A 23982-nucleotide genomic window follows, 5' to 3' on the forward strand; every position below is an offset into this window, starting at 1 on the left:
TAAAGCTGGCATTGCAAATGACAAACACAAGCACTATCTTTGACCATGATGTTGATGACATTAAGGTGGGGAGAGGGGATGGTGGGCTCCGAAGTGGCAGTGAGCCTGACATGATTGGCCTAGAACACCCCCGTCGCATTCCTCGGTGTGGCTGCCAAGCCTGACTGTCTTATGATGATATGGTCACAATAAACCTAAGTTTATTCTGATCTGATTATAAGATGGATACAGTATATAAACTAGAACAGTACTAAAACTTGACTCATTCAGCTACCTGCGCCGAGTTATATCATACTCTATGGGTTCTTTCAACCATCTATGCAGCCGCAAACAGATATACAGGCATCCTTGGGATCCGTCGGATAAGTTCGAATTCTCTTCCACTGACAGTGTGCGATGGAAGCCCGGCATAGAATTCCAACTGAGCAGGCTCAACAGTGCGGGCTCGATCTCTGTCAAGTGAAACTCCGCGCGGAAGTGAGGCAGCTCGTGCATCTTTCATTGGTCGTCGCTGGTCATCGATGTCGTCGATGTGAATGGAACGACCTACAGTCCGAAGAGGAAACTCAAAGTCTAAGGATGTTAGTTACTTAAAAACACGCCGAATGTATTATCAGACTTACTGAATTCCAGGTTCCGTCTGATGCATGCCCGGTCAAGCTTTCTTGCGCGCATTTGACTGTCAAATAAAAACAAGTCGCCAGCTTGCCGGGTCCCAAGGGGGTTCGAGGTATTCTCATATGTCTCAATGGTTCCTCCAAGGACCATACCCTCCCAGTATCGTCCAGATTCACCAACCTCTTCGTTATCAATCTCGTTGTTGAACAGTTCAGGCAAGAAAGAGAGCTGTGGGGGTGTTGCGGGCCAATTGTAGCCCGTGAGGAATCCAACGAAAAGGTGCATTAGTTCATGGGCAATAGTGACGCTGACAAGAAACATAAAGGATTCGAATGCGGCCAATTCGTCGGGGTTATTGGTAGAGGCAGAGTTGTTACCAGCAGTTATCATGTTCTCAATGACCTGCGACGCTCATTAGTCCTATTCTTGTAACAACAAAGGCACTCACGCATACCTTCTTATTGAGTCTCATAGTCCCGGCCATGCTCGGATCCCATTCTCTCATCTTCAAGCCGCCTCTTGCCCAGTTTGACTTCTGAGCGGATCCTTCTCCTTTGATGTGATTACTCAAAACCACATTGGGAAAGCTAGCTCGAAGCCTGTTAAGGAAGAAATCAACCCACCACGGCATGTTGCGAGGGTCATCTTCATAAATGTGTTGGAAACTCCTCCTGTATGAGATGAACGTCTGGCCAATCTGAGTTATACGGGATCTCCCTTCTGGAGTCTCAAGCATGCTCAAAGCCAAATTGACAACTGTAGCTGCAGCACGAAACTCGACTGATGTATCCGGGAGCCTGGTCTGCGCATAGTCATAGCCAGGTTGAGCCTGATCTGCCTCGACCATGACTCTAAGGCGCCCGATCATCTCGGAAGGACTGGCAGCCCGCTGCCCACGTGAGCTGGAAGAAGGACTAGTAAGGTTAGTTGAGGTCTGTGTAATATCTTTTGAACATACCCGCGGCGAGACATAGTAAAGTTAGGATAGTTGAGCTAAAGATTGGATGAAAAAGACTAAGCTTAGGATAGTTAAACTAAAGGAAGGATAGGAGTGACTAAATTTAGGATCAAGAAGTCTAAATTCGGAATAAAGAGACTTGAGTGAGGACGAAAGACAAGTGATCAAAGATGTTTTGATGCTGGAAACAGTAGATGTTGTGGCTTGAGCAAATTGATGGACGCTTCATGGCGGAGGATATGTCGCTCTTATACCCTAAGTATCTCATCTTCTGAATAGTGTAAAAAGAAAAATCGCCATGGGTGCTTGGGTGCTACGCGCCCCCGTGGGATCAGTTCCCTACACACCCTTGCTAACCGCAGGATAATGATGGTGTGTATGTTGGTGCTACAGCTATCTGTGTTGCTTGGGTTCCATGGGATGTCTTTACCAGAGGCACCTTCCATTACCCACAGTGTTGGTCGCAGATAACATTACTGAACGCGTAAGCACCCTCAAATTGTAGGCGCTTTCTTGCTTTGGCTGACCTTATTTGGCGCTCGGTGCTACAGTTGCGATGAAATATCACCAACATGCATTTTCTGATACTGAAATGTTGGCTGTTAGCCATATTCTCAAGCCTAAGTATGCCTTTAAATATTTATAAGGTTTACGGGGGTTCTAAATGAGGAACACGAAGGACAACTCAGCGTAGGTGAAGTTTAGCCGCTGGGCCATTGGGCAATCGACCCCACCCACAGCTGTTACAGGTCTGTAGCCGCGCGCTTTGGCAATTGCCTGGCTCAACTCTCCTCCGACATCATTCTTCAGCTCCCGTCAGTCCAGCGTTACGTACATACAGACCACTTTGTTTTCTCAGAGAGAAAAATGCCATCTCCAGAATATGTTGGGCTCGACCGACTTGAGGGATATCATTACGATTCTTTATCTTTGGCGCTTCGCAATGTTCTCAACACTGACATCGCACTTACGACATACGCCCAGATTATTGACGGTCTGCCGATAGCTGATGTTGTCTGGGACCGATATTCGAGCATTTATGATCCTGCTCACCCTATAAACAATCACAAAACGCTCTGCGATGGAGCGTTAGAGAAGGCCAAAGGTTTCCGTGCACAGTTCTCCATGGCTGATATCATGGTCGATCTAGAGGTATAACTCTCAGCAACGCTTAATCACTCACTCAGTTTTCTAATATTTTACAGAAACTGAATCGGTATCAAGAGGCGAAACCCTCATCTCGATCCTTCCACCTACGTCTTATTGAGATGACTGCGTGCGCCCTGCATCAAATCGGTGTTCGACTATCACAGCTAGAGAAAGTCCATGATCCTGCTACAACTGCCGGGCATAATGTTGAGTCTACCACTAAATGGGAGCGACCTCCCGATGGTTTGTGCCGCGTTGCTCCGGGGCTGACAATGTTTATTGCAACTCAATTTACGGCTCATGACCGGTATCCAAACGGTGTTGATGACATGGTTGGATATTGGGCGGAAAACCGCATTCTAGGCGGAGTAGCACTTTTTGACCATTCACAGACATGGACGGGTGACGATGAACCAAATGTGTACTTTCAGTGTACCCGTGAAAGAGTCACCTTCCGTGTCTGTCAGCTTCTCGATACTCAACAATCGGCCTTGATATCATTTCTTCTAGCAGACAGTGAGGACGTCATGGCCAAGTGTCCGCTCCCCATCTTACCAACCTCTGATAACAGGGTTCGAATAGACCCAGGAGATGCTATTCCGGTTAAGAAGGTTTACAGAGATCTTTGGGAAAGAAAGGATCCCCCAAGACGGCGAAGAGCGCCGCGGCTGGAACGCCCTAAGACATCGTTAGACTATCCAGAGTTGGATATTGATGCAGAAGTTGAACGCCTGAATAGAATGTAAGGCGCTGATGATGATGGAACCGTACGGTCTCAAGATCTTGGTTCAAAGACATCAACGGCTGCATTGATTTCATCAAGCTATAGGCGACGATGAACTGGCAAAATAGCTACAGAAATTGACAAAGCATTTTTTTTTTTTTCCCAGAACCTTGAACGGCGAGCTTTGTTCGCTTGTTATCATCGTCACTATTAAAACGATATAGAAAAATGAATTTCTTTGGGACATTGAAGCAACGAGATAAAGACCACTGCCAGGAAGGAAGATACCGATTCGCTGTCAGATTTATCGTCCCGTGGTTGGTTGTTCTACGTCACCACCTCAGCTTATGTCTTAGCTCTCCTCACTTCAGCATTCAAAATGTCTTATCTCCTCGGAGTCGTTCGGACTCAATCTCTTCCACGATGAATCTGTGGCATTCACTCTGAAAGACCATGGCTCTTCCTCCAGGGGCACCGGAGGTCGGACCAGATGGCTTTTTCGTTCTTTCATCAAACATGTCCGGTGAGAATCATCTTCGAAACCCAGTATGTGTCGACACGAGCCTGTGCCGACTATGCCGCTTCCCTATAAATAGGGAGAAAGACAAGATTGTTACCTGTAAGTTAAAGTAATCGAAAACGGCATCTCCGGGGTCTAGCTGATCAATTGCAGTGACTCCAGATGACCAAGTATCATCCCCGTTCATTGTCTACTACGAGAAATGCTACGCGCTTCTCTATTTCGACAAGTCTCTAAACATTTCCTTCCGGCATTGCGACTATCCATATTGCACCCATAACAGGGGACTCGCCATCGCTTTCCATGCCGAGTGCGTTTATATGGCTGCTCCTTTCGGAACTCCTCTCCACGAGTACCGCCTGATCACCGAGCACTCTTATCGGCATGTCGCGTTAAACCATGAAAGACGGAGAAGCCGTGTTCGGGAATTGATAGAGGATGCCCTGCGCAAAGCATATGGCAAACTGTCGCCAGAACTTTGGCATATCGTGTCCGATGATGACAAGTTGATCAGGCTCTATACCATAGCGGAGATTTCTCTGCATCATCGCCAGACTGAGTGGTTCGTTAATCCATCGCTCGCAATGCTGAGCACAACCGTCAGCATGGATGGTGTGCAGTATGTCGGTTCACTCACAAACTCTTCCGGTATTGTGAGCCGTCAGGCTACGACATTGATACCTTCATCAGAGTTTAAGAACTTATATGTTGAAAATGACCACATGGGCATCAGGCTAATCACTTCAGAACCGAACGAAGTCAGCTTAGATACAATATATCCGGCCTATTGGCAAACAGTATCAACGGACAAACAAACGCTTACTTTCCGTGGTGATGTAAGTCCTCAAGACCATTCAGTATACCAAATGCTAACTTCATATTCGCAGGGCCTCAAGCTCCGAGAACTATTGACTCCTTCTGTTTACCCTCGAGTTTTTTGGCCTCATCCAGTAACACCGTCTGAACTCGATTCAATGACATTCTACTATGCTGGTTGGGGCGAAGGAGATCTTGAGGCCAGGTTAAGAACACTGACTTTCAATGAACCTGGTACAATTGGATATTCCGTCTGTTGGGCCAATGATGAGATGGTTTCGGTTCATGTTCATCGTAACGTGGAACAGGCCGACGCCGACGGTTCACTATTGGATGAGCACTCTGAGTATGAAGACCGAAGCCACCTCAAGTGGACCTACTATCCCATTCAAGAAGATGAGTCCATCCAGGAAGTTTGGCTACGAGGGTCCGAGAAATATGATACGACCAGACCCCTCCCATCTCAAGGTGAAGGCGGTCTGCGATACCATTTGTCGACACCATGGGGATTGCAGAAATACAAGAGACTCAGTGACATAGCGTTTGGGGTAAGACTTTTCGCTGGCTTTTAGTACTAATGAACTTTTCAGCTGATGGTGGGCAAGCTTGTTACGAATAAAGGTCGAACACTTGTTGCAGGGGGTTTCCCAGGTCATCATGGACAATACACGCCGTATTCGAATCATCGTCACTGGAATCTGATAGCGACTACCTCCGTGAATGCACCGCTTCGAATTTTCTTTTCTCCTTCAGACCATGGAATACCTTTGATAGCTGCGCCAAGATTACTCGATAACCACCTCGAGGTTCCCTCGCCGATACAAACACCACTTGCTGCCATGCCACGTTTCAACCCGCTTCATACTTTACACTGCTCTTCTGCATCCCTGGAAAGTGTCACAAAAGTAATTGTTTGTAAGAGCAAGAATGAGAAGGACATGGGCGTGATTCGACACTTTGACTTGGAAAACAGCCGTATGGTTGAAGCCCCGTACAAGAAGGTCACGGGTTTACTCTTTCGACATGCAGATGGGAGTGAGGCGAGTGTTGGGTGCTTTCGGTTTGACTGGGCTGATCCGCCGCTTACAGGAGGCGATTCAAGAGGACTATTTATTGGGACAAGGCCGGGGAAGATTATACAGATACCTCCACATGTAGCCGCCGTGAGTGTGACGCCTCCAGAGGCTGAAGGAGAATGGACGTGGATGGAGTTGCCTTGGGCTGGAACACTTGAGTGGTGGTTTAACCCTGATAGTTTGGATACTAGCATCACGCATGTCTTATGAATAGGTGGAATTCATGGTATAGAAAGAAATTTGAACAACAGAAAAGACGCTTCTAAATCATTATTACCTCTCAAGTAAGGATGTCAAATAATTAAACGGCTGTATCCTGACTCTTAACTGCCAGCTGACATAAGACGTGATGCGCGACCTAGCCTCATTTCTCTGCTGACGTTACCCCACAAGTTACGATTTGCTTCCTATAGCAGCACCGGAATTCTCTCTTCAGAACCATTCTTTTGCCTCATCTCATCTGAAAAGATAGACCGCCGAAGTAATTACCATGTCTGAACTCAATGTTCATAATTTCTACCGCATCTGGTTCACTTGGGTCGACCCAATGACCCTCATCCCAACCGTCTACGGTCTCATCTTCACCCCCGACTTCATGCTCGACGGCCTCATCCCATTGAGCATGTCTCCCTACAATCCAGACCAGGCCTTTCTATTCCACCAACTCGCTGCTCTCTATGCTTTCGTCGGCATTATACTCGCAGTGCTTCTCCGAACCAGCTCCGATATCAAAGTATGGAGAGTTGTCATTGGCGGGGTGCTTCTCATCGACATTTCGATCTTGATCAGTGTCTTTGTCAGCATGAAACAGCAGGGCCGGTCTGAGTTGTCTATGTTCAGATGGCAGGATTGGGGGAACTACGTGTTCACTGGCTGGGTTGCTGTTGTGAGGACTTTGTTCTTGGCTGGGGTTGGAGTTGGTGGTGTGAACAAGGGAAAGATGGCTTGAATATTTCAAATCAGATGTTCTCTTATTTTATTGCCAGTTTGAGTCATTTCGTCTGAGCTCTTGATGTTTTGGTCGGATTTTGTTGTTGTTTGGATGGTCAGGAATGTTCTGTATACAAACAGCAGCACATACAACCAGAGACTCAATCTTTTTATACTCGGATTATGTTCACAGAGTGAATGGAAACTTATTCAACCTTTATTTTATGATTTGGCCCACAAACTGCGTCGCACATCATGTTCCCTAAGAGCATCTCTCATATCCAGCTGCTCTGTTCTTGTCATATATTGAATACAGTACTGGTTTGTTCGACCATCGTTGATTTCGTCTACTCATGTGACCCGTAAATCTCATTCTTCTCTAGGTATACTATATGCGTTAAAGTTCATAAGGTCATCCACATATCATCAGTGAATGTCTGTTACACGGAAACAGAGTCTCTGATTGAATCCAAAGATTTGTACCAGTGTCAACTCAAAAGCAAAACTGCAGAACATTAACGTAACAGGAAATCGCTTCCACTGCTTCACTTTCCAGAATTATACTATATATTGAACCTCCGCATGTCATCTCCCTAAACCTTTCCTCTCTCTTATCAACACTCATATTGAGATTTCTATCAGCTGCTATCACACAACAACTTGTTAACATCAATACATACTCACCATCATCTTTCAGAACTTACACAGGCATCTTCATCTCGATTCACCTTTCTTGTCATCGGCATTTCCTTCAACCGCCATCATGGTTTTCGAAATACCCAACCGCGACCGCAGCGACAGCCGTAACCGCAATGAGAACCGGAACCGCGACAGCAACCGTCGTCATTATGAGACCTACGAGCACACCATCAACCCAACTTTGATGTTTGGTCTAGACCGCCTCCGTGATGGTCTTGAGCTTTTCTACGGCCGTAACAACTTCACTGTCGTTGGTGACATCATGCAGTTTACCATTCGTGTCCATCTTCCCATGCCTGAGAACTTGGTCCAGCGCCTTCAGGATGAGGGCTTTCTCCGTCGCGAGCCGCTGGAAGCTGTTCCAAAGGCTGTGAAGGATCGCATCAAGGCGAACGGCTGGTATCAGATGCGGCCTTATGATCGGGAGGAGCCTTATTATGGGTGAGTTGTTGGGGGTAAGTGTTGATGACGTCTAGAGAATCCCCTTTGGCTGGACCGGAAATTTGAGAAGGGTAGATTGGGATAGTGGTATCCGGGCTGGTAAAGATACGATAAGGAGGGTTTTTGGAAATTTGGCCTTCTGAATAGACAAATCTAGAGCAGAACTTTAGAGACCGCAGTACAGACATAGAGTATAATTCACAATATTCTATACTGAACTTTATTTTTAACATTTAATGCAACTGTGTGATGTATTAAACCTAAAGATGAATGAAATTTAAGTCTGTAACACAATTCCGACATGAAATATGTAAAACCTGAGGAGATAACGTCGATGATATTTCGTTTCAAGTCGCGAAAACGTGCGGCTGGCGTATATAAATGCCCGCTCTTGACGCTTTCGCATCGTCTGGTCCTATAGTTTAGTGGTAATGACGTCGGATTTTGATACCCTCGAAAGCCTTCCGAAGACCCCGGTTCGAACCCGGGTAGGACCTCGCTTTTTGCATATTGTCTCACTGTAAAGCAGATTGGCTGTTAAGCTCCATTTGGAGTTAACCTTCTCACCGAAGGTCCTATAGTCTAGTGGTTAGGACGTTGGATTTTGATCACCACTCAAACCCTTCCGAAGTCCCCGGTTCGAACCCGGGTAGGACCTCATCTTTTTTACAGTGTGTCGTTCTGTCTTTTTGCTTCTCATCATATTTTTGTGTAGAAGTCGGCCAGTCCATAGAATAGAGCTCGGCTTCTACTCGAGCGCGTCGTCAAGAGCTCTCTGCTTGGTGCTGGCTTATAGAATGTTATTTGTTACACAAGTTCCGATTGCGACCGTACTTGAATAAGGCTTCAGCCATAATATCATTAAAAGTTACGTATTGCTATCTACTATTATATACGATCCAAAACGCGCATCAATTGGTTCAGCGCTTAGAAAGGCACGGGAACGTTGCGCTCAAGGTATCCAAGGAACTTGGGAAGGCGACGCTTTGAGGGAGCATCAGTAGATCGCTGAAGATCCTCAATTGCGCTAGCCCACTTGACCAGCTCAGCTTCAGCCCACGCAGTCTGCATGATTCCGAGACCAAAAGGCATTCCAGAGTCCTTGGCGTAACCACCGGGGATGGTGATGACGGGGTAACCAGCTTGTGCAGCGATCTGAGGAGCCTGGGCGACTTGGGGAGGGACAAGAAGACCGGATAGCTTCTTGCCCTTGTAGGTGAGAGCGTCGTTGATACCCTTGCGGCAAGAGGTTTGGCAGAACTCGAGGGCTTGCCAGTAGGTCTCGTCTTGAACGCCCTTGGTCTTGAGAGAGGCGAGGAAACCGTCTTGACCGGAGGCGAAAGCGGGAATACCCTTGCCGTCCTTGTACGGGTAGCCACCCTCAACACCATCGTACTGCTTGTTGAACCTGAAATCGTTAGTATTATTCAGACAATTGAGACACGGCGCGCTTACTTGACGATGTCCTCAAGGTTGCGGACGTTGGTGTTCTTGACCTCGCTCAGGTAGGTCTCGATGTTGCGGTAAAAGTCAACCTTGATGTAGGTATACTCAGACTCATTGGGGAAACCTCGAGTAGTACCATAATCCCAGTTCCATCCATCAGGGCTGACAAGAGTCTCATAGTTGGTGATCTCAGTGCCATTGATGATGGTAGCGCCAGCAGACTTGATCAGGTCAACGAGCTCGAGAAGTTGAGACTGCATGTCCTCATCGGCAAGGGCCCAGAAGCTCTTCCAGGGAAGACCAAAGGTAGCGCCCTTGAGAGCCTTCTTATCAGTGAGGTACTGCGCATAACCGCCCTTGGGGGTCTTGTTCTTCTGACCCTCAGTGTAGTTGTCGCGCTTATCAACACCGTAAATGGCGTCGAGAACAAGAGCAGCATCCTTGACATTCTTGGCAAAGCAACCGACAGAGTCCTGGTGCTCACTCTCGGGAATGACACCAGCACGAGAAGTAAGACCAACAGTAGGCTTAATACCAACGAGGGCATTTCGGTTGGCGGGGTTAATAACTGCGACACCATCAGTGCAATCCACAGCTTACAGGCTCAGTAAAACTCACCACTACCATCAGTCTCAGTACCCAGCGAAAACGCAATCGCATTAGCACCGACACCAACACCGCTACCAGAAGAGCTACCACCAGGATTAACAGTCAAGTTGTAAGCGCTGCGAACCTGACCACCGCGCGCAGAGTAACCCTCGGAGTAATCGTTGCTGCGCATATCAGCCCACTCGCTGAGAGCAGCCTTGCCGAAGAGAACGGCGCCGGCGTCGCGGAGCTTCTTGACGACGTGCGCATCGCGGGGGACGACGTTTCCAAGGAGCGCCCAGCTGCCGGCGGTGGTCTCGAGACTGTCCTTGGTGGCGATGTTGTCCTTGACGGTGAAGGGGATGCCGTGCAGAGGGCCGCGGCATTTGCCCTTTGCGCGCTCGGCGTCGCGCTCTGCTGCGATGGCGAAGGCATCGGGGTTGACCTGCAGAACAGAGCTGCGCATTGTTAGTCACGTTCGAGGTATCAATCGCATCAATTGACCGTGCAATTGACCTTCAGTTAACTTACTTGATGTACTCCTTAGTCTGATACGAGCGCATGAGGTAGCAAGTCACAAGCTGGACAGAAGTAAGCTTGCCAGCCTTCATAGCATTCTGCATCTCCGTAAAAGTAGCCTCCTCAAGCTTGAAGCCATTGCAATCAGGCATGGGGAACAAATCGGGCGATCCAGCATTCTTCTCCAAGGGGATCATGTTCGGCTGGATCGCGAACAGAGGCTCATTCTTAGACTGCTTAGGCGTAGCGCTCACGCCCTGGGCGATGAGGCCCGTGGCCAACGACAACCCGAGAAGCTTCATGGTGAATCGGATTTGATGAGCAACAGAAAGGCCGTGGTGTTCAAAGGGAAGAGAGGGAGGGAATAGAAGCTGTTTTGTTTATTCCCTACCTAGGTAAGGTAAGCTATGTGCATTAATTACTACAAGGGTCCCCCAGCGGCGAACTTGGAATCGGCGAAGACGGAGACTGCGGAGCGGCTGCTGGGAGCACATTCGGCCGCTAGACAACGTCAACTGAACTAAACAGAAAATGTCATGTCATGGCCTTGCATTCAATTGCCCATGTCATGTTACTAACTGGCCTCGCATTTTGAAGATTACCACGGATCAGTCAAGCCGGATGGGCGGGGGGGGCCAAGGCCGGGGAGGAGACCCTGAAGCTTTTAGCGGACTGCGCCGCTAAAGGATTTAGTGGATCGTGATTTACGGTAGGTCTAAACTCGATCGAGGCATTGTCAGGCTTGAAAAGTCGCGCAGATTGATAATGGCTCTTCATATTCGGGTCTTTTCTGCCGGGTTTGATGGAGAAGAGCAAATGGATTTGGAAGGTGAATTGGTTTCTGTTACGAAAGAAGAGATGAATCCTTCTAGAAGTGGGATTTGACGTGCATGTATTGTGCATTGAAGATCGTGTTCCCGCGTGTCGGGAGGGTTCAGGAACCAAACATCGAAGAAAGCAGAGAAGGGGCACAGAAACTGAGTAAAATTTCAAGTTATTTCGATATCATCGTCTCATAACGGGTATTCATGAAGAAGAAGAATAATAAAGTCGCTCGATCATTGCCTTCCTCAATGTCATCGCTTACAATCCGTCCCAAAACTTTTCCTTATACATAACACATCCAAGAGACCATTATTTCCACGACCGTCCAGCATCGCTCCCACTCTTGGAGTCCTGCGTATCCTCTTTTATCCTAAAATCCACCTGTACCAAAATTCCATCCGCGCTGTTCTCGCTCGTATTATCCGCCGAGACATTCTTCGTGCGATACGTCTTGATCCCCTCGGCAGACGTGTCGCGACTGGTGAGAACATCGTGTTCGGGACGGAAGTGGAGTGATCGCAGTGCTGTGCCGCCCTTGGAACTGTGTTGCTGTGCGTATCGTGACTTTCCTGTGCTCTCGCCCTGGCTGATGTCTCGTCGGAGGATGAATTTGTCGAAGAGAGGCTTGACACCTGGGACTGAGAGGGCGATGAGGGTGGCGCCGATTTCACTGACTTCAATGGCCAGCATTGGGTTATCTGTCAGGTGTTAGACAATTGATTCGGTACTGATATGTGATTGACTTACAAGCCCAAGACATGTCGGTGTTCCATTGCCCTTCAATAACAAAAACGAGACGTGTAATAGAGATGGCAATGACACTAATACAATGTTAGCAACAGCAATCTCCTCCATATCTGAAGTGAAACTTACGAAACACCAGGCAACAGAATGCATCCCAACTGGATCTTTCTCTTTCTTGGCATCTCCAGCACTCTAAGCATCACAATCGGGATACCAAACAGCAACAAGTCGCAGACCAGTGACACCGACGAATTGACGCTATAAACCAATCCCCATTGCAAGCAAGTATACTTGTCAAAATCAGGCTGCCACTCATACGGCCAAAGTCCCGTAACAGGCGTACAATGAAAGATAATAAGGAAAACTTGCGGTAAGAATCCAGCGATTAGAATGCCGAGAACGATCTTGATCGAGAGTCGGAGACGGTCGTGTACAGCGCAGAGTCGATGGTAGAATGCCAAACCAGACATTCGACAGAACAACAGCGCAATCGTATAAATGATATGAGCGATGAAGTCGAGAACCTCGGTGTATTCAATCGTCGGCATGTCGAGAACATATTGGATATAGTCAAAATGTCGTCCAGAACCCAGCTGGATGAGCTTGATGCACAGGCCAACGAATACTACCAAGCAAAGCTAACCGATCTGTCAGTTTTCTGACGATGCTACACCAGTGGGGGGATCTACACCCGCGATGGGGTCCAGTAACGGAGAATAATAAAAAAGAACTTACCCATGATACCAAGGTCAAATAATCATCAATTCCAAATCGTCGGATGAGGAATGCTCGTGATGCAAGGCGACCAAGAACAATAATACTCGTTATACAAGTAACCAAGATAATACCCACAATGGCGGGTGCATCTTTGGACTCGTTGAGGTAAGCCGCCGTTATTCCCTTGGGGACTCTTCCGTCGGCAATGGCCTGGGCGACTTTTGGGTCCGTCATAGCGAAGCGTAGACTTAGACTCTTTTCTCCATGAAGAGAGACGGTTTCTACACCATCAAATCTTTTGTTTAGAGCAAGAAACTAGAGGAAACCGTAAAATTCGATCGAGGGTGAGTTAAACTCCTTATACAGAGCCAAGCCATTAATTTACTACCCAACCTAACGTTTCCTGCTTTTCCCCTCGAACTAAAAGGATTTCGGACTGTAATGCAACTCCACAGGGTGACCGACCGAGTGGGAGAGGAAGAAGTGAACTCGGAAACGGAACAGCTGACCCGTGCGGAAGCTACGGACGTTCATAGTTAGCAGATTATTATTATTATCGTGCTTCACTCTCACTGATACAGAGTTTTTTCTGGAATCGTAAATTATCCCACCCACTTTCTGTTTCGGCAGTTTGAAAAAAGTGGTGTGTTGAAAATGAAATGCAGGTCTAGAAGGAGTTTAGTTCTTTGGTGGCTGCGCGAGGCCTGTATAGGAAGGGTACTTGGGAAATATGACACAAATGGCTTGGCAGCAGAGTTTTAAGATGCAGATTTAGTTCTTTTGGCGGAAACTTAATAATAAATCGCTCGTATCTCGAATTCAATGTTTGGAATAGGAAAGTGATCTGCATTGAGGATCTCAGCTGAACCAACTTGTCTGTCTCTTTGCGATGGTGTCAGTTTTTTCGTTTCCATTTGTGAAACTTTAAATTCTTTGGTACCTGAGCCGTGGCTACGGAACCATTACCCAGTGCCCCTGCGGGTTTGGGACATGGGATATCCTTGAATTGCATCAAACCTCGGTTACACAATGTAACGCTGCAAATGCTGTGCCTCTGGATATACGGTATGTCCATCCGACTCTCTGGGACATCAATTCGATACTCTCCAGTCTTGAACAATTCCATTGGTTGCTCAAATAACTCAGTTGGTTCGTCGAAATGGTTCCTGGCAGTTGCCAAGACCTTTTCTCAGCCCTCAAGACCATCAGCATTCTTTGCTTCTGTAGTCTAGACGCCATGGTCTTCAGTTTCATGAGTCGAGTAACTTCACAAGCCAAACGGTTTATGTAACAACCCATTCCTTTTTGTTAAAAATCTCTTCCTCCCTTACATAATTCTTGGGCCTCCTCAAAAATAGACCAGAAATTTCTCCTCCCGCCACCAAAAAACGTAACCCGTCAGTCTATCCCCCGAAATGGCTAACCCCAGTGCTCCCGTTCTTTAGCCAAACGGCAACCCGGAGGCGCCTGCACACCCGCGGTTCTTGGCTCGGAGTTTTGACCTTTTTTATCGTGCCATTTTGATCCAGATATCTTGCAACTGAACCCACGAAAAAAGCCCTCAGCAAAAAGCAATTATATCGACCTTTTCCCATGGTTCGGATATACAAGCATGCCAATGCTGACGCCTCTGATTGAACGGGATCATCATCCTGGAAAGCTCCTGTTCTCCTGAATCACTAGCTTCATGCTAAAATTCCAGCCGCATTCGACTTGGGAAAACCAGCTGCTTTTCTCGTACAAGCTTGAAAGCAGGGGTCCTACAGTTCGGCAATCACGGCCGGATGTGCAGTGATGGATTACGTAGCACCCTGTTGAGTTGTTCATGTGAATTGGGTCTAAGCTTGTTGCGATTTAATTAATATCAGAACTAGCATTTCCTCAGAGTGACCTAAGCCTTGAAACTCTTTGATACCTGATGGGCTGGAGTGCTACCCCTTATCAATCGTTGTGAAGCTAAGAGAACGGTGGCTGTAGTGCAATGCAATAGCTTGGCCTTGCAGGGCAATTCGTGTCGAGGGCAGAAGATGGTGTGCTCAGGGGTCCACGTGTACTGTAGAACATTCTGCAATCTGTCTTGCATCACCGTATCTCTATCACTTTCATTTCTTTTGCGCGGGCCAGTTCCGCGACTTCTTGCATCGGTCTAGAAGACCAGCAGTCCCCAACATGGACAAAGTGATTGTTCACTTTCCGTACCAATGAAAGCTGCCAGTGTCCTGGAATTAGAACTACTTGGTCTCCTATCTCTGCCACACGTGGAAGTACAATGAACTCGCCGCTTTCTGTAAGACCGATCGCTGGCTCTAACTTGAAGAGTCCACTAACATCTGGTTGCACCTGTTGATTGTCTATGTCCTTCCAGAAAGAGTCTTTATCTCTTATCTGAGAGATGAATTCTCGGTAGCTCTGCATGGTCTTTTCGTTTCTGTTGCGGTTCTCTGGTGATTGTCCATTGTCTCGGCTCAAGACGTTTTCGGGCAACTTGTCAAGAATATCTTCTGCAACTGCTTCGGCCTTCTTGGCTGCATCAGCTTCAGGCGTTTCGTCATCATTGATCGGTACTTGACAAAGGAATAGGAGGTATTGAAATATCCGAATTAGTCGAGTGGCCGCAGGTGTTTCCCATACATTTATGTGATCATCATCGGCCCCGAAAGCTCGGGCGAGTGTCCAAAGTGGATGAGGGTCTTCTGTGTTCCTGATAGGCTGGTGTATCATTCTGAAAACAGCCGGGACAAAGTTCAACCAGCTATCATGCGATTCTTCCAACGTCGGACTTGCATCGATGATGGTATGAAAGAATATTGCGGAACAAGTCAAACTATATCCACGAATACTTGCCGATTCCAGGCTATTCCACTCTTGTGGACTATCGTAGTTTGGTTCGTCATAGCCTCTGAGTAAGCGATGGGGTGACTTGTTTATGCCGAACGTCGAAGGGAAGCTATGTACCCAAGATGGCAATTCATAGTCCTGGTTTTGGCCTTGACGCACAAGACCCGCTCCCGAAAGAAAGCAAAGCGGCCAACCGTCCTGCACTTGTTGCGATTTTAAGATCTCCGCACATACTTCAATATATACTGACGCAACGGGCGTTTTGCTGGTATAATCTGGCTCAATGTCGAGAGCCGTTACTCCAAGTAAAGCGTAAACATGATCTTTTGGATTCTTGGCACCATACATCCCACTGAAAAGAAGAAGATAGCTCCGCATGTATCGAAAAACAGTCTCGTCTGCATTTGTTCCTCCATGGACACACGCCCGTGCCCAATCGACTCGTCTCAACGTCAAAAAGGTCTGCCAATAAAAATGCCAGAAGTAATGGTGGGCTTGGCTCGATTTTGATTTTGATTCCACTGCCTTTTCTCTAAGAAGCTGGACGCAAGATTGCGCATCCAGCAAGAATTTCAAATCCATGAATTCAAGCTGATGAATTACAACGACACGCTTTGAGAGTACCAGCTCTTGGAAAATCCAAGCTCGCTCAGTATCTCAATCGTAACGTTCGGGACATGGCCTGCTCTGCGTCCACGAACTCCTGGGAGTTGATTGGGTACTTTTCATCCAAGAGTGGATGTTGTAAGAGCCAACCCAAGTCTTGTACACATTTTTCTTCAGAGGAAAGGTAGAATTCGCAGGGTGAGCGAACGAGGCCGCGTTCAAGAGCAGATTTGGCAAGCGTTTCACATGTCTTGAAAGCGAGACGAATATCCGACTGTGGAGCCTCTATATCAAGACAGGAAAAAACAATCTCTGCGGCGGGATAAATGAGCTTCATCAGCTGGACTTGATGACCTTTCTCGAGTTCATCGTCTTGGTTGATGCAAAGTGCATCTGCCCAAAGCCGACATGACTTGGGTTCTCTTTCGGTAAGTGCATTCTTCCAGTGATAAGGAACATATTCCAGTGCATTTGCAAGACTTGAGGTGATTAATTGCTCCACGCCGTTGACAGTGACTGCTTCAGTTTTGCCTGTGTCACCCCAGAGATATGATAAGGCGCTGAACTCGGGGTCTTGATCGAGTGATACGGTGGTAAGGTTGCAGACAATTTTTGGTTTGGTTGAAAGAATCTCTATGAGGCGGATTTCTCGTCGTGACCGATCCAGAGGTGCATACAGTCGAGAATCACTACTAGTAGACATTTTGCGCAGACTAAATGAAAGCAGAGATTTAAGAGAAAGGTGAAAGTGACTACAGGCGAGGTTTTGAATCAGCTGGGCTGTGCAAAATAGGCTGGATGTCAAAAGGGAGATGACCCCTCATGAGGCTGACTTGGTGTCTTACCTGGGACTGGGTTGTGAAGATGAAATGTAAAAACCACTCTACAAGGACTAGGTAAAAGCATGGATAATTAAAATACTTGGGTAACTTCAAGATGGACTCAGGCAATGTTAGGATAAACTTAGGAAGCTCACAATTGGCTCTTTTCTATCTGCCTGATAGTTGTCCATAATTATTCTTTCATCCGTAGGACCAGGAAGCTGATTGATACATGAAGAACATCTAGCATCATTTGCTCAAAAGCCTATGTCCATACTGATGCCTGGATGTCTTTTTATGGTCAGATCGATAAGGTGTTCATGCAGTTTTGAGTATTGGCTACTCGGCTAGTAACTGAACGTTAGGATGCGTTAAGTTTAAGCTTGTGATAAGAGGCTGGCCGTTGACCCGCAGAAACGCATAGGACCGTTGCAAATTTTGTTTTCTAGAGATACTTGTCAACTCCGTATGTGCTTCACAATTTTGAGTAGAGTGGTTATCATTCGTATCCTGTAACTGGGATCGGCATATATTCTGGATGCCGGAAACATCTCCACTTCAGCCTCAAAATGATCATCCTTGTGACTCTCAACCTGGACATTCAACACTGGCATGCATACCTCATCTCGTCCACAACTTTGGAAAACAGGGTAGAGTTAATTGCCTAATATTTCTCATATGATTGCCTCCTCATGGTGTGTTGACAACCATGGCAGCAGAAATCAGCTCAGAGCGAAAACCCCGCGTAGTGGCCCTCGGAAAACCCGAGTTCATCAGTGATGAGTACATCGAAGACTTCAAGAAGGATTTTGACTATGATGTGAGCCAAAATAAACCTCCTGAATTTTCTACCCGCTCATACTTGTCCAGTAAACTAATCAGCTGATATATAGGTCCTGGAAGCCAGTAACCTCCACGAAGCCTCAGAGAAGCTCCCTCTCATGCTCCAGCAACACGGCCCAATCGACGCCTTCATCATCAGAATGGGCAGAGCTCCTTATCGGCCTTTCCAGAAGATTTTCGAACATCTCACTCCTCACTGCAAGATCATTGCCTCGGCAGCAGCCGGCTACGATGATTTCAACGTGGACTGGTTGACTCAAGAGGGAATTTGGCTTGCCAATAGTGTTGATGCCGTCGCTGAAGCTACCGCTGATATGGCTCTCTTTCTCATCTTGGCTGTTGTAAGAGATACATATCGGGGTGAGCGTTCAGTGCGTGAGGGGAACTGGAGAGGTCCTGTTGTTCCGAGTCAAGATCCTTCAGGCATGACACTCGGAATCATAGGTATGGGTGCTATTGGAAAGTATCTTGCCAAGAGAGCCGTGGCTTTCAACATGCGAATCAACTACTACAACCGTCGGCAGTTGAGCGCTGAGGAAGAAGAAAAATACAACGCTACGTACTGCTCATCTTTGCACGACTTACTCTCCCAGTCGGATGTCGTCTCGGTCAACTGCCCTTTGAACAAGGAAACAGAAAATCTCATCTCAACCAAGGAATTCGCGGCCATGAAAGATGGTGCTTTCATCGTCAACACAGCACGTGGAGCTATCATCGACGAAGATGCACTCATCAAAGCTTTAGAGAATGGCAAGGTTACACGTGCTGGACTGGATGTCTTTCTAAATGAGCCTGATCTGAACGAGTACTTCAAAACAAGTGATAGAGTCGTTGTTCAGCCTCATGTTGGTGGCATGACCGATTTGGCGTTCCAGAGGGGAGAAAGAGAGGCTTTTGAGAACATTAAGGTTTTGTTCAAGACTGGATCTCCCATTACACCTGTCAATTTTCCTAAGAAATAGGATTTTTTAAGAAGAAATACTGAATATGACAGCCTGACTTGTCAGTTCCTTTGAACGAACACGACATGATCGTAAGCATGATATGCATCTCATAAACTTTCGGTTAAGATTGGAGGAGGGATTACGATTTTATTGGCACATTGTATTTAGGACGGTCCTTGTTGTCTGGCAAGATCCTTGGTTTTTGTGCTGAGTTGGATCGTCTTGGCGGACACACTGGAGGCATCTTCTTATGCCCCCTGAAGTCAGGCAAAAGAGTCATAATCTAGGTTTTCCTCTTATCAGCATTTATGCTGTAGCAATTGGTTAGGCATTATGGTATAATGTCTAAATAGTGAGCTAGATGTGTTATTTGCAGTTGAGACCTGTGGCTGAGAGCTTATAATCACCACACAGAACTTAGTATTTAGGACAGAAGTTTTCTTGCTCCGTGGGGCTGGATTGTGTTTCTGCCATGTTGAGACAGAAGTGGTAAATGATATGCAGTTGCGAGTATGCCTCGGCATACTTGCCAAGTGATGGGTGACGTATGGTTTCACGGCCCATCCAATTATCCTAATAAGTCCGTGGGTTTATTGGTGTATGTGAGAGGTTGAAAGCTGCATGTTCAGCTGAGCCGCTGAGGCTGGGGGCTGGTCAGTAATGTCGATCTTGTCTATTTTTATTCCAGGCAGGAGCATTAAATATGCTTAAATCCAATCCTTAAAGGCCCTTCCCGTCCCTAAATTTCCGATACTCAATCGGGCTTGGTATAGTATTAATGCAGTGAACATGGTTGAGTACCAAGCGCACACCGAGACCACGAGGTATCTACACTAGCCTCCGAGCGACCTCATCCTCCTGTTCTGACTTCTTATAGACGTGAGCAACACGAATCAATCGAGGCTCAAGATATAAATTCATCGGAGGCACCATCTAGCCCTCGTCAACGCTTACTCGACTCGGAACTCACTCCCAAAACTTCGGTCGAACAAGCATGCCCTTCACGACGGCGTTTCACTCTATGGCAGAGCATTGGGCTCTTTAGCTTTCTCTCCCTTGCACTTGGCACCGCTTTCACGCTTGCTTCATGCGCTATTCTCATTTATCTCTGGCGGGGTGCTGATCTGGCGCAAAATCGCAATGAACCGGAGTTCTGGAAGACGATAGTCACAAGCGGCTGGGCCGTCAGAGTCGCCACCATTTGCTCTGCAGTTATACGCACTTCAATCGCAGTCCAAGTTGGCGTCGTTGCAGCCTCACTGTCGGCGATTATACTCGAGACTACGGGCGTTTGCTTCAAGGATGTTCCTATCCTGTCCTCTGAGAGAGCTTCAAAGTCGGGCTTCGTCAACATCTTTCCAGCAGTCCTTAGGCAAACTACAGGGAGTCCATTGAGCATACTGTACTCGTTCATCATTATCATGGGCCTCACTATCGTGGCTGTTTCGACATTTATCTCTACCATTCTTCTCTCTGACTTTACTACAACAAAGGTCGCCTCCCCAGGCGTGACGCGCAACCAGGCCATTGCATCCAAACACCCTGCCGATTGGCGCTTCAACTACAACGGCCCTACATACTGGAGATCTAAACCATCTGCTCAATGGCGCTTCGCGGAGTCTCAAATTGGAAAATCTCGGTACGGTGACACTGGCGACGTTTATCGTGCCATGTTACCATTTTCGGATGTGACCTCAAGAACATCGCTTGAGTCCTACGACGGGCCTGCTATGGTTGCCAACGTTCGTACCGTTTGTCGCGCGCCCTCATTGAAGAACTCGAGTATCTCTGCAAACGGATTAGTTAGCCCGCACTTCGGAAACGCGACGGATAGTGTGTCAGCGGTTTTAAATACGACAGGGCCGGCTGAATGTATGCTATATTGTCGAGATGAGGGCAAATTGACAGGCTGGCCTCTGTCTCTGACTATTCTGGCTCTTTCATGCCCCATCCTGAACTTCCAATAGATCCTAAGACAGAAAGAGATCACACTTTCCAGCAAATGCTCCTTGTCAATGCGACGACCAACATTGCTGCCGACGGGTTTAGGGATACTAATGGAGGAACCCCGCCTAAGCGTCTACGGAATCTGACTTATGAGATGGGGGATGTATGGACCAAAGCATATGATGCCAGTGGGGGTCATGTTCTAAGTGCCACTTTTTGTTTCTTCAACACATACCCTGCGCAGATATACAATGTTAGCATGTCTGGGCGACAAATTGCCAGGGAACCCAGTCTCCATCCCCGCAAGATTGATGATGCTCGTCTTCAGCTTGGGAACGAGAAAGACTCCGCAAAGCGCGGGATTCTTGACCTCAACATCGGATCACTTCTGAATGTTAGCTCTCGTCTTGTAGACTTTGTCGAAGGAGTGCCGATGAAGGATGGACCGACCCACGATCCATACTATAGGACTTTGGGGCTCGAACGTCCATCAATGTCTAATACGACTTGGGGCATGATGCCGCCAGCACAGGAATTCGAGCAAGGATGGTCAGCGAACCCTGCACACGTTTCGCTCTTTCAGAGTATTATACAGGACACAGAAGATCCTGCCACGGCGGTTCAAGGTTTGATGACTCGACTGTATCAGATGGTCTATTACAACTGGCTTGAAGAATACGACCTCAAATACCCTGTGAACACTATACATACGGCGGATCGACTCATACCTACAAGATTGACTGGACTTATTATTGTTCTCGTTCTTGTCGCGATACATCTTGGGCTCGTCTTGACGACTATTGTTCTCTTTGCGCTCAAGACCAAGGCTTCGGCGCTTGGGAACACTTGGCATACTCTTGCGCAGACAGCGCGAATGACGGATGGCGCCGAGGGGGCTGATATGATGTTAGATGATGAGGTCGAGAAGTGGGCGAAGGCAACTGGTAGAGACAGCGACGTCTGTGGTATAACGAAGTCGGGCGAGAATGGCAAGGTCGGGGTTCAATTGTTGAAACAGAGGAAGGGCTGAGGGTTGCATATGTAATTGGCAGCGATCAATGGCGTATCTTGGAGTTTAGGTCGCTTTTGGCTGCTTTACTTGTCGGCTAGAAGCTTACAACAGGAGGCAGATGCACGTGCTGGCTACTTTCGATAGCTACAAGTCATCTCGTGAATGTCAAGAGAGGTATCTACCACCTCGATTCGAAGCGTACAGCTCATGTCTATGAAGAAAGAGGCATTGATACGTCATGAACGTTGCACACGCTTGAATCACAAACAATCTCGCGAAACAGAATCTGAGAGCACTTTGCAATGCCGCTGCTAACCGAAGTTGTCAGGTTTCATGGTCTAACGGTTATGACTGCGGATTCTGATTCCGCCAGCGAGGGTTCGACTCCCTCTGAGACCTTTCTTTTTGAACTCTCAGCATCTAACAGTGAGACCATTCACTCCTCATACACTTTACTTCCTCTCATAAGGATCCTTGAAGAAGATAACCTGCACCGTCATATCATCCCTCACATTCCGGCTCATGGGCGAATACGTGGTCATCGCTCCCAGAAACAATCCCCGTCTGGACCCTCCAAGCGCATTCTTGACCAGACAAACAGCCGCATTGTCCAGATCCTCAATGACCTGATGCTCAGGTGTGGCTTTCCATCCATCCTCCAGTTTCCCCTCAAACTTTGTCTCTTTGAAGGGCTCCGGCTTGCCGCTCTTCCTGGCGACCAACCAGCGCGATACACATGACACGGCGTCCTCGTTACTCATCATATCCCAAAGACCGTCGGACGCAAGAATGACAAAATCTTCTGTCTGGATCTTTCGCGTTGTTACTTCAGGTCGGGCTGTCATGTAAGGCTGTGTCTTGGCATTTGGTCGTGGTCCAGTGCCGTAGAAATTGCCTTGGACTTTGCGAACGAGATCCTCTGACCATTTCCACCTGTGATCGCCAAATGCCCTTGTGATTGCCATTCCAAAGAGCCGACCACTCTCGGTGTTGATCATGTCCTTGATCTCTCCGGGGTGTTCCTTGTCGAGCCTGTCAACCTCGTCTTGGTTGAAGCCAGTCTGGTCTTTGCTCAGAACATCGGCCTCGTATTTGCTTGTGTTGGGAGACCACATGCCGCGAACAGCACGGGAGTCGCCTGCGACAGCAGTACGTAGAGTTGAAGTCTTGGGTTCGTACATAGTTAGGAGTGCACAAGATCCAGCAATGGCGGGTGCGACGGCGGAGATGACAGCGGCAGAGCCCGGATCTTGGCCTGATTCGACTGCTTCTTGTGCGTTACTGAAGATGCGATCGTCGAGACGGACGAATGCCTTCTTGATTGCATCGTCTACTAGCTCGTTGGAGCTGGTAGGTGTGATGCTTGATAAGGCATTTGACACATATGGGACGAGAGCAGCTCTCAGTACTTTAGACGTTGCCCATCCTCTTGCGTTTGTATTAGCATCTCTCACGTCCACTGTTTCCAGGTCACTCACGCATGCCCATCGTAGACTCCAGCGTAAAGGGTGCTCGCACCACCAACGCCTTTCGCAATCTTGAGATCCCATTCATCCTCAATGGGGTTATTGCTTCCCAGACGAGCAAAGTCCACTCGTCCCTTCACGCCTCCATTTGCTTCGAAGACATAAGTGTGAGCATCCTCACGCAATTTGGCGTTTGCGTCCTCGAGAATAAACGTCTTAACGGGCGAATTGATTGGAATTTGATCCTCCGAAGAGAACTCCTTCAAGCCCGGGACTTCACTTGCCAAAGTTTTCACCGTGCCTTTGCCGTTGAAGAGATAAACTCCGGTACCAGCACCAATCACGGCTGCGGATGACCAGACATAACGAGCGTTACTGGACGTTGATGTCTGAGTTGAGGAGAAGCGCACGCCGACCGGTGTTCGCTTGAGCGATAGACCGGAAGTCCTTAGAGTTCTAGAGGGTATGCGAAACATGTTTTCTGATGTAGATGGCAATTGGATGTGTTGAATGGTGAGGCGCGTGATGAGACTCGTTCATGGAACACAGTTGGCACGACAACTTGATCCTTGTCTGGAGACAAAAGTGAGGCTGAAGTGAACAGATATCGGTGTCTCTAATCCCCAAGAATATAGATAAAGTGAGAATACTCAGAAAGTTAAGCTGGGCAACTTGATGATGCTAAATGTTAGGAGTTGAAGCGTGAATACCTCGTCTTTTACAAATGGTTGACAT

General features: G+C 47.6%; 11 protein-coding genes and 3 non-coding genes across 14 annotated transcripts; 9 read left to right on the forward strand and 5 right to left on the reverse strand.

Moving 5' to 3' along the window:
- Positions 1-316: 316 nt before the first annotated feature.
- BKA55DRAFT_693135 (uncharacterized protein) lies at positions 317-1590 on the reverse strand (the record flags this gene model as incomplete). The annotated part of the gene is made up of 4 exons (XM_046199870.1): positions 317-573; positions 624-1020; positions 1073-1532; positions 1577-1590. 4 exons carry the CDS (start codon positions 1588-1590, stop codon positions 317-319), a joined length of 1128 nt encoding a protein of 375 aa, XP_046046405.1.
- Positions 1591-2300: 710 nt separating this feature from the next.
- BKA55DRAFT_649101 (uncharacterized protein) lies at positions 2301-3596 on the forward strand. The gene is made up of 2 exons (XM_046197268.1): positions 2301-2728; positions 2782-3596. The coding sequence occupies exons 1-2, from the start codon at positions 2444-2446 to the stop codon at positions 3469-3471; spliced, it is 975 nt and encodes a 324-aa protein (XP_046046406.1). The 5' UTR covers positions 2301-2443; the 3' UTR covers positions 3472-3596.
- Positions 3597-3755: 159 nt separating this feature from the next.
- Positions 3756-6170, forward strand: BKA55DRAFT_575976 (uncharacterized protein). Its single transcript, XM_046193442.1, has 4 exons — positions 3756-4068; positions 4123-4805; positions 4857-5333; positions 5391-6170. The coding sequence occupies exons 1-4, from the start codon at positions 3903-3905 to the stop codon at positions 6069-6071; spliced, it is 2007 nt and encodes a 668-aa protein (XP_046046407.1). The 5' UTR covers positions 3756-3902; the 3' UTR covers positions 6072-6170.
- A 77-nt stretch (positions 6171-6247) lies between these two features.
- On the forward strand, positions 6248-7125 carry BKA55DRAFT_575978 (uncharacterized protein). Its single transcript, XM_046193443.1, has one exon. It carries the CDS (start codon positions 6352-6354, stop codon positions 6808-6810), a length of 459 nt encoding a protein of 152 aa, XP_046046408.1. The 5' UTR covers positions 6248-6351; the 3' UTR covers positions 6811-7125.
- Positions 7126-7554: 429 nt separating this feature from the next.
- On the forward strand, positions 7555-7958 carry BKA55DRAFT_705730 (uncharacterized protein; the record flags this gene model as incomplete). The annotated part of the gene is made up of 1 exon (XM_046200674.1): positions 7555-7958. One exon carries the CDS (start codon positions 7555-7557, stop codon positions 7933-7935), a length of 381 nt encoding a protein of 126 aa, XP_046046409.1. The 3' UTR covers positions 7936-7958.
- Positions 7959-8342: 384 nt separating this feature from the next.
- On the forward strand, positions 8343-8428 carry BKA55DRAFT_t212. The gene has a single exon. It is a non-coding gene; the product is annotated as a tRNA-Gln (tRNA).
- Positions 8429-8502: 74 nt separating this feature from the next.
- Positions 8503-8589, forward strand: BKA55DRAFT_t213. Its single transcript has one exon. It is a non-coding gene; the product is annotated as a tRNA-Gln (tRNA).
- A 140-nt stretch (positions 8590-8729) lies between these two features.
- On the reverse strand, positions 8730-10900 carry BKA55DRAFT_106064 (amidase signature domain-containing protein). The gene is made up of 4 exons (XM_046184698.1): positions 10497-10900; positions 9996-10423; positions 9387-9945; positions 8730-9339 (listed from the first exon to the last, which is right to left on the reverse strand). The coding sequence occupies exons 1-4, from the start codon at positions 10784-10786 to the stop codon at positions 8859-8861; spliced, it is 1758 nt and encodes a 585-aa protein (XP_046046410.1). The 5' UTR covers positions 10787-10900; the 3' UTR covers positions 8730-8858.
- Positions 10901-11502: 602 nt separating this feature from the next.
- On the reverse strand, positions 11503-13220 carry BKA55DRAFT_106089 (uncharacterized protein). The gene is made up of 4 exons (XM_046184699.1): positions 12789-13220; positions 12183-12691; positions 12057-12130; positions 11503-12007 (listed from the first exon to the last, which is right to left on the reverse strand). The coding sequence occupies exons 1-4, from the start codon at positions 13002-13004 to the stop codon at positions 11619-11621; spliced, it is 1188 nt and encodes a 395-aa protein (XP_046046411.1). The 5' UTR covers positions 13005-13220; the 3' UTR covers positions 11503-11618.
- Positions 13221-14852: 1632 nt separating this feature from the next.
- BKA55DRAFT_596288 (heterokaryon incompatibility protein-domain-containing protein) lies at positions 14853-16917 on the reverse strand (the record flags this gene model as incomplete). The annotated part of the gene is made up of 2 exons (XM_046195923.1): positions 14853-16256; positions 16306-16917. The coding sequence occupies 2 exons, from the start codon at positions 16915-16917 to the stop codon at positions 14853-14855; spliced, it is 2016 nt and encodes a 671-aa protein (XP_046046412.1).
- A 572-nt stretch (positions 16918-17489) lies between these two features.
- BKA55DRAFT_575983 (D-isomer specific 2-hydroxyacid dehydrogenase) lies at positions 17490-19242 on the forward strand. The gene is made up of 2 exons (XM_046193444.1): positions 17490-17855; positions 17929-19242. Exons 1-2 carry the CDS (start codon positions 17745-17747, stop codon positions 18838-18840), a joined length of 1023 nt encoding a protein of 340 aa, XP_046046413.1. The 5' UTR covers positions 17490-17744; the 3' UTR covers positions 18841-19242.
- A 1001-nt stretch (positions 19243-20243) lies between these two features.
- BKA55DRAFT_596290 (uncharacterized protein) lies at positions 20244-21799 on the forward strand (the record flags this gene model as incomplete). Its single annotated transcript, XM_046195924.1, has 2 exons — positions 20244-20694; positions 20790-21799. 2 exons carry the CDS (start codon positions 20244-20246, stop codon positions 21797-21799), a joined length of 1461 nt encoding a protein of 486 aa, XP_046046414.1.
- A 309-nt stretch (positions 21800-22108) lies between these two features.
- On the forward strand, positions 22109-22180 carry BKA55DRAFT_t214. The gene has a single exon. It is a non-coding gene; the product is annotated as a tRNA-Gln (tRNA).
- A 53-nt stretch (positions 22181-22233) lies between these two features.
- On the reverse strand, positions 22234-23723 carry BKA55DRAFT_518920 (phosphatase 2C-like domain-containing protein; the record flags this gene model as incomplete). Its single annotated transcript, XM_046188303.1, has 2 exons — positions 22234-23209; positions 23260-23723. The coding sequence occupies 2 exons, from the start codon at positions 23721-23723 to the stop codon at positions 22234-22236; spliced, it is 1440 nt and encodes a 479-aa protein (XP_046046415.1).
- Positions 23724-23982: the final 259 nt, after the last annotated feature.

This window comes from Fusarium redolens (assembly GCF_020744475.1).
Source record: "Fusarium redolens strain MPI-CAGE-AT-0023 chromosome Unknown BKA55scaffold_13, whole genome shotgun sequence".
NCBI lineage: Eukaryota > Fungi > Ascomycota > Sordariomycetes > Hypocreales > Nectriaceae > Fusarium > Fusarium redolens.

What these genes read in the sequence shown, in the direction of transcription:
- BKA55DRAFT_575978 (XM_046193443.1), top strand. Translation starts at nt 6,352, where the DNA reads ATGTCTGAACTCAATGTTCATAATTTCTACCGCATCTGGTTCACTTGG.
- BKA55DRAFT_649101 (XM_046197268.1), top strand. Translation starts at nt 2,444, where the DNA reads ATGCCATCTCCAGAATATGTTGGGCTCGACCGACTTGAGGGATATCAT. An exon ending in ATATCATGGTCGATCTAGAG is followed by an intron (nt 2,729 to 2,781) that starts GTATAACTCTCA and finishes AATATTTTACAG; the next exon opens with AAACTGAATCGGTATCAAGA.
- BKA55DRAFT_575976 (XM_046193442.1), top strand. Translation starts at nt 3,903, where the DNA reads ATGGCTCTTCCTCCAGGGGCACCGGAGGTCGGACCAGATGGCTTTTTC. An exon ending in GAAAGACAAGATTGTTACCT is followed by an intron (nt 4,069 to 4,122) that starts GTAAGTTAAAGT and finishes GATCAATTGCAG; the next exon opens with TGACTCCAGATGACCAAGTA. An exon ending in CGCTTACTTTCCGTGGTGAT is followed by an intron (nt 4,806 to 4,856) that starts GTAAGTCCTCAA and finishes TCATATTCGCAG; the next exon opens with GGCCTCAAGCTCCGAGAACT.
- BKA55DRAFT_575983 (XM_046193444.1), top strand. Translation starts at nt 17,745, where the DNA reads ATGGCAGCAGAAATCAGCTCAGAGCGAAAACCCCGCGTAGTGGCCCTC. An exon ending in AGAAGGATTTTGACTATGAT is followed by an intron (nt 17,856 to 17,928) that starts GTGAGCCAAAAT and finishes GCTGATATATAG; the next exon opens with GTCCTGGAAGCCAGTAACCT.
- BKA55DRAFT_106089 (XM_046184699.1), bottom strand. Translation starts at nt 13,004, where the DNA reads ATGACGGACCCAAAAGTCGCCCAGGCCATTGCCGACGGAAGAGTCCCC. An exon ending in ATTTGACCTTGGTATCATGG is followed by an intron (nt 12,692 to 12,788) that starts GTAAGTTCTTTT and finishes CAGATCGGTTAG; the next exon opens with CTTTGCTTGGTAGTATTCGT. An exon ending in ATTCTGTTGCCTGGTGTTTC is followed by an intron (nt 12,131 to 12,182) that starts GTAAGTTTCACT and finishes ACATTGTATTAG; the next exon opens with TGTCATTGCCATCTCTATTA.
- BKA55DRAFT_106064 (XM_046184698.1), bottom strand. Translation starts at nt 10,786, where the DNA reads ATGAAGCTTCTCGGGTTGTCGTTGGCCACGGGCCTCATCGCCCAGGGC. An exon ending in TACTGAGACTGATGGTAGTG is followed by an intron (nt 9,946 to 9,995) that starts GTGAGTTTTACT and finishes ATGGTGTCGCAG; the next exon opens with TTATTAACCCCGCCAACCGA. An exon ending in AACCTTGAGGACATCGTCAA is followed by an intron (nt 9,340 to 9,386) that starts GTAAGCGCGCCG and finishes TAACGATTTCAG; the next exon opens with GTTCAACAAGCAGTACGATG.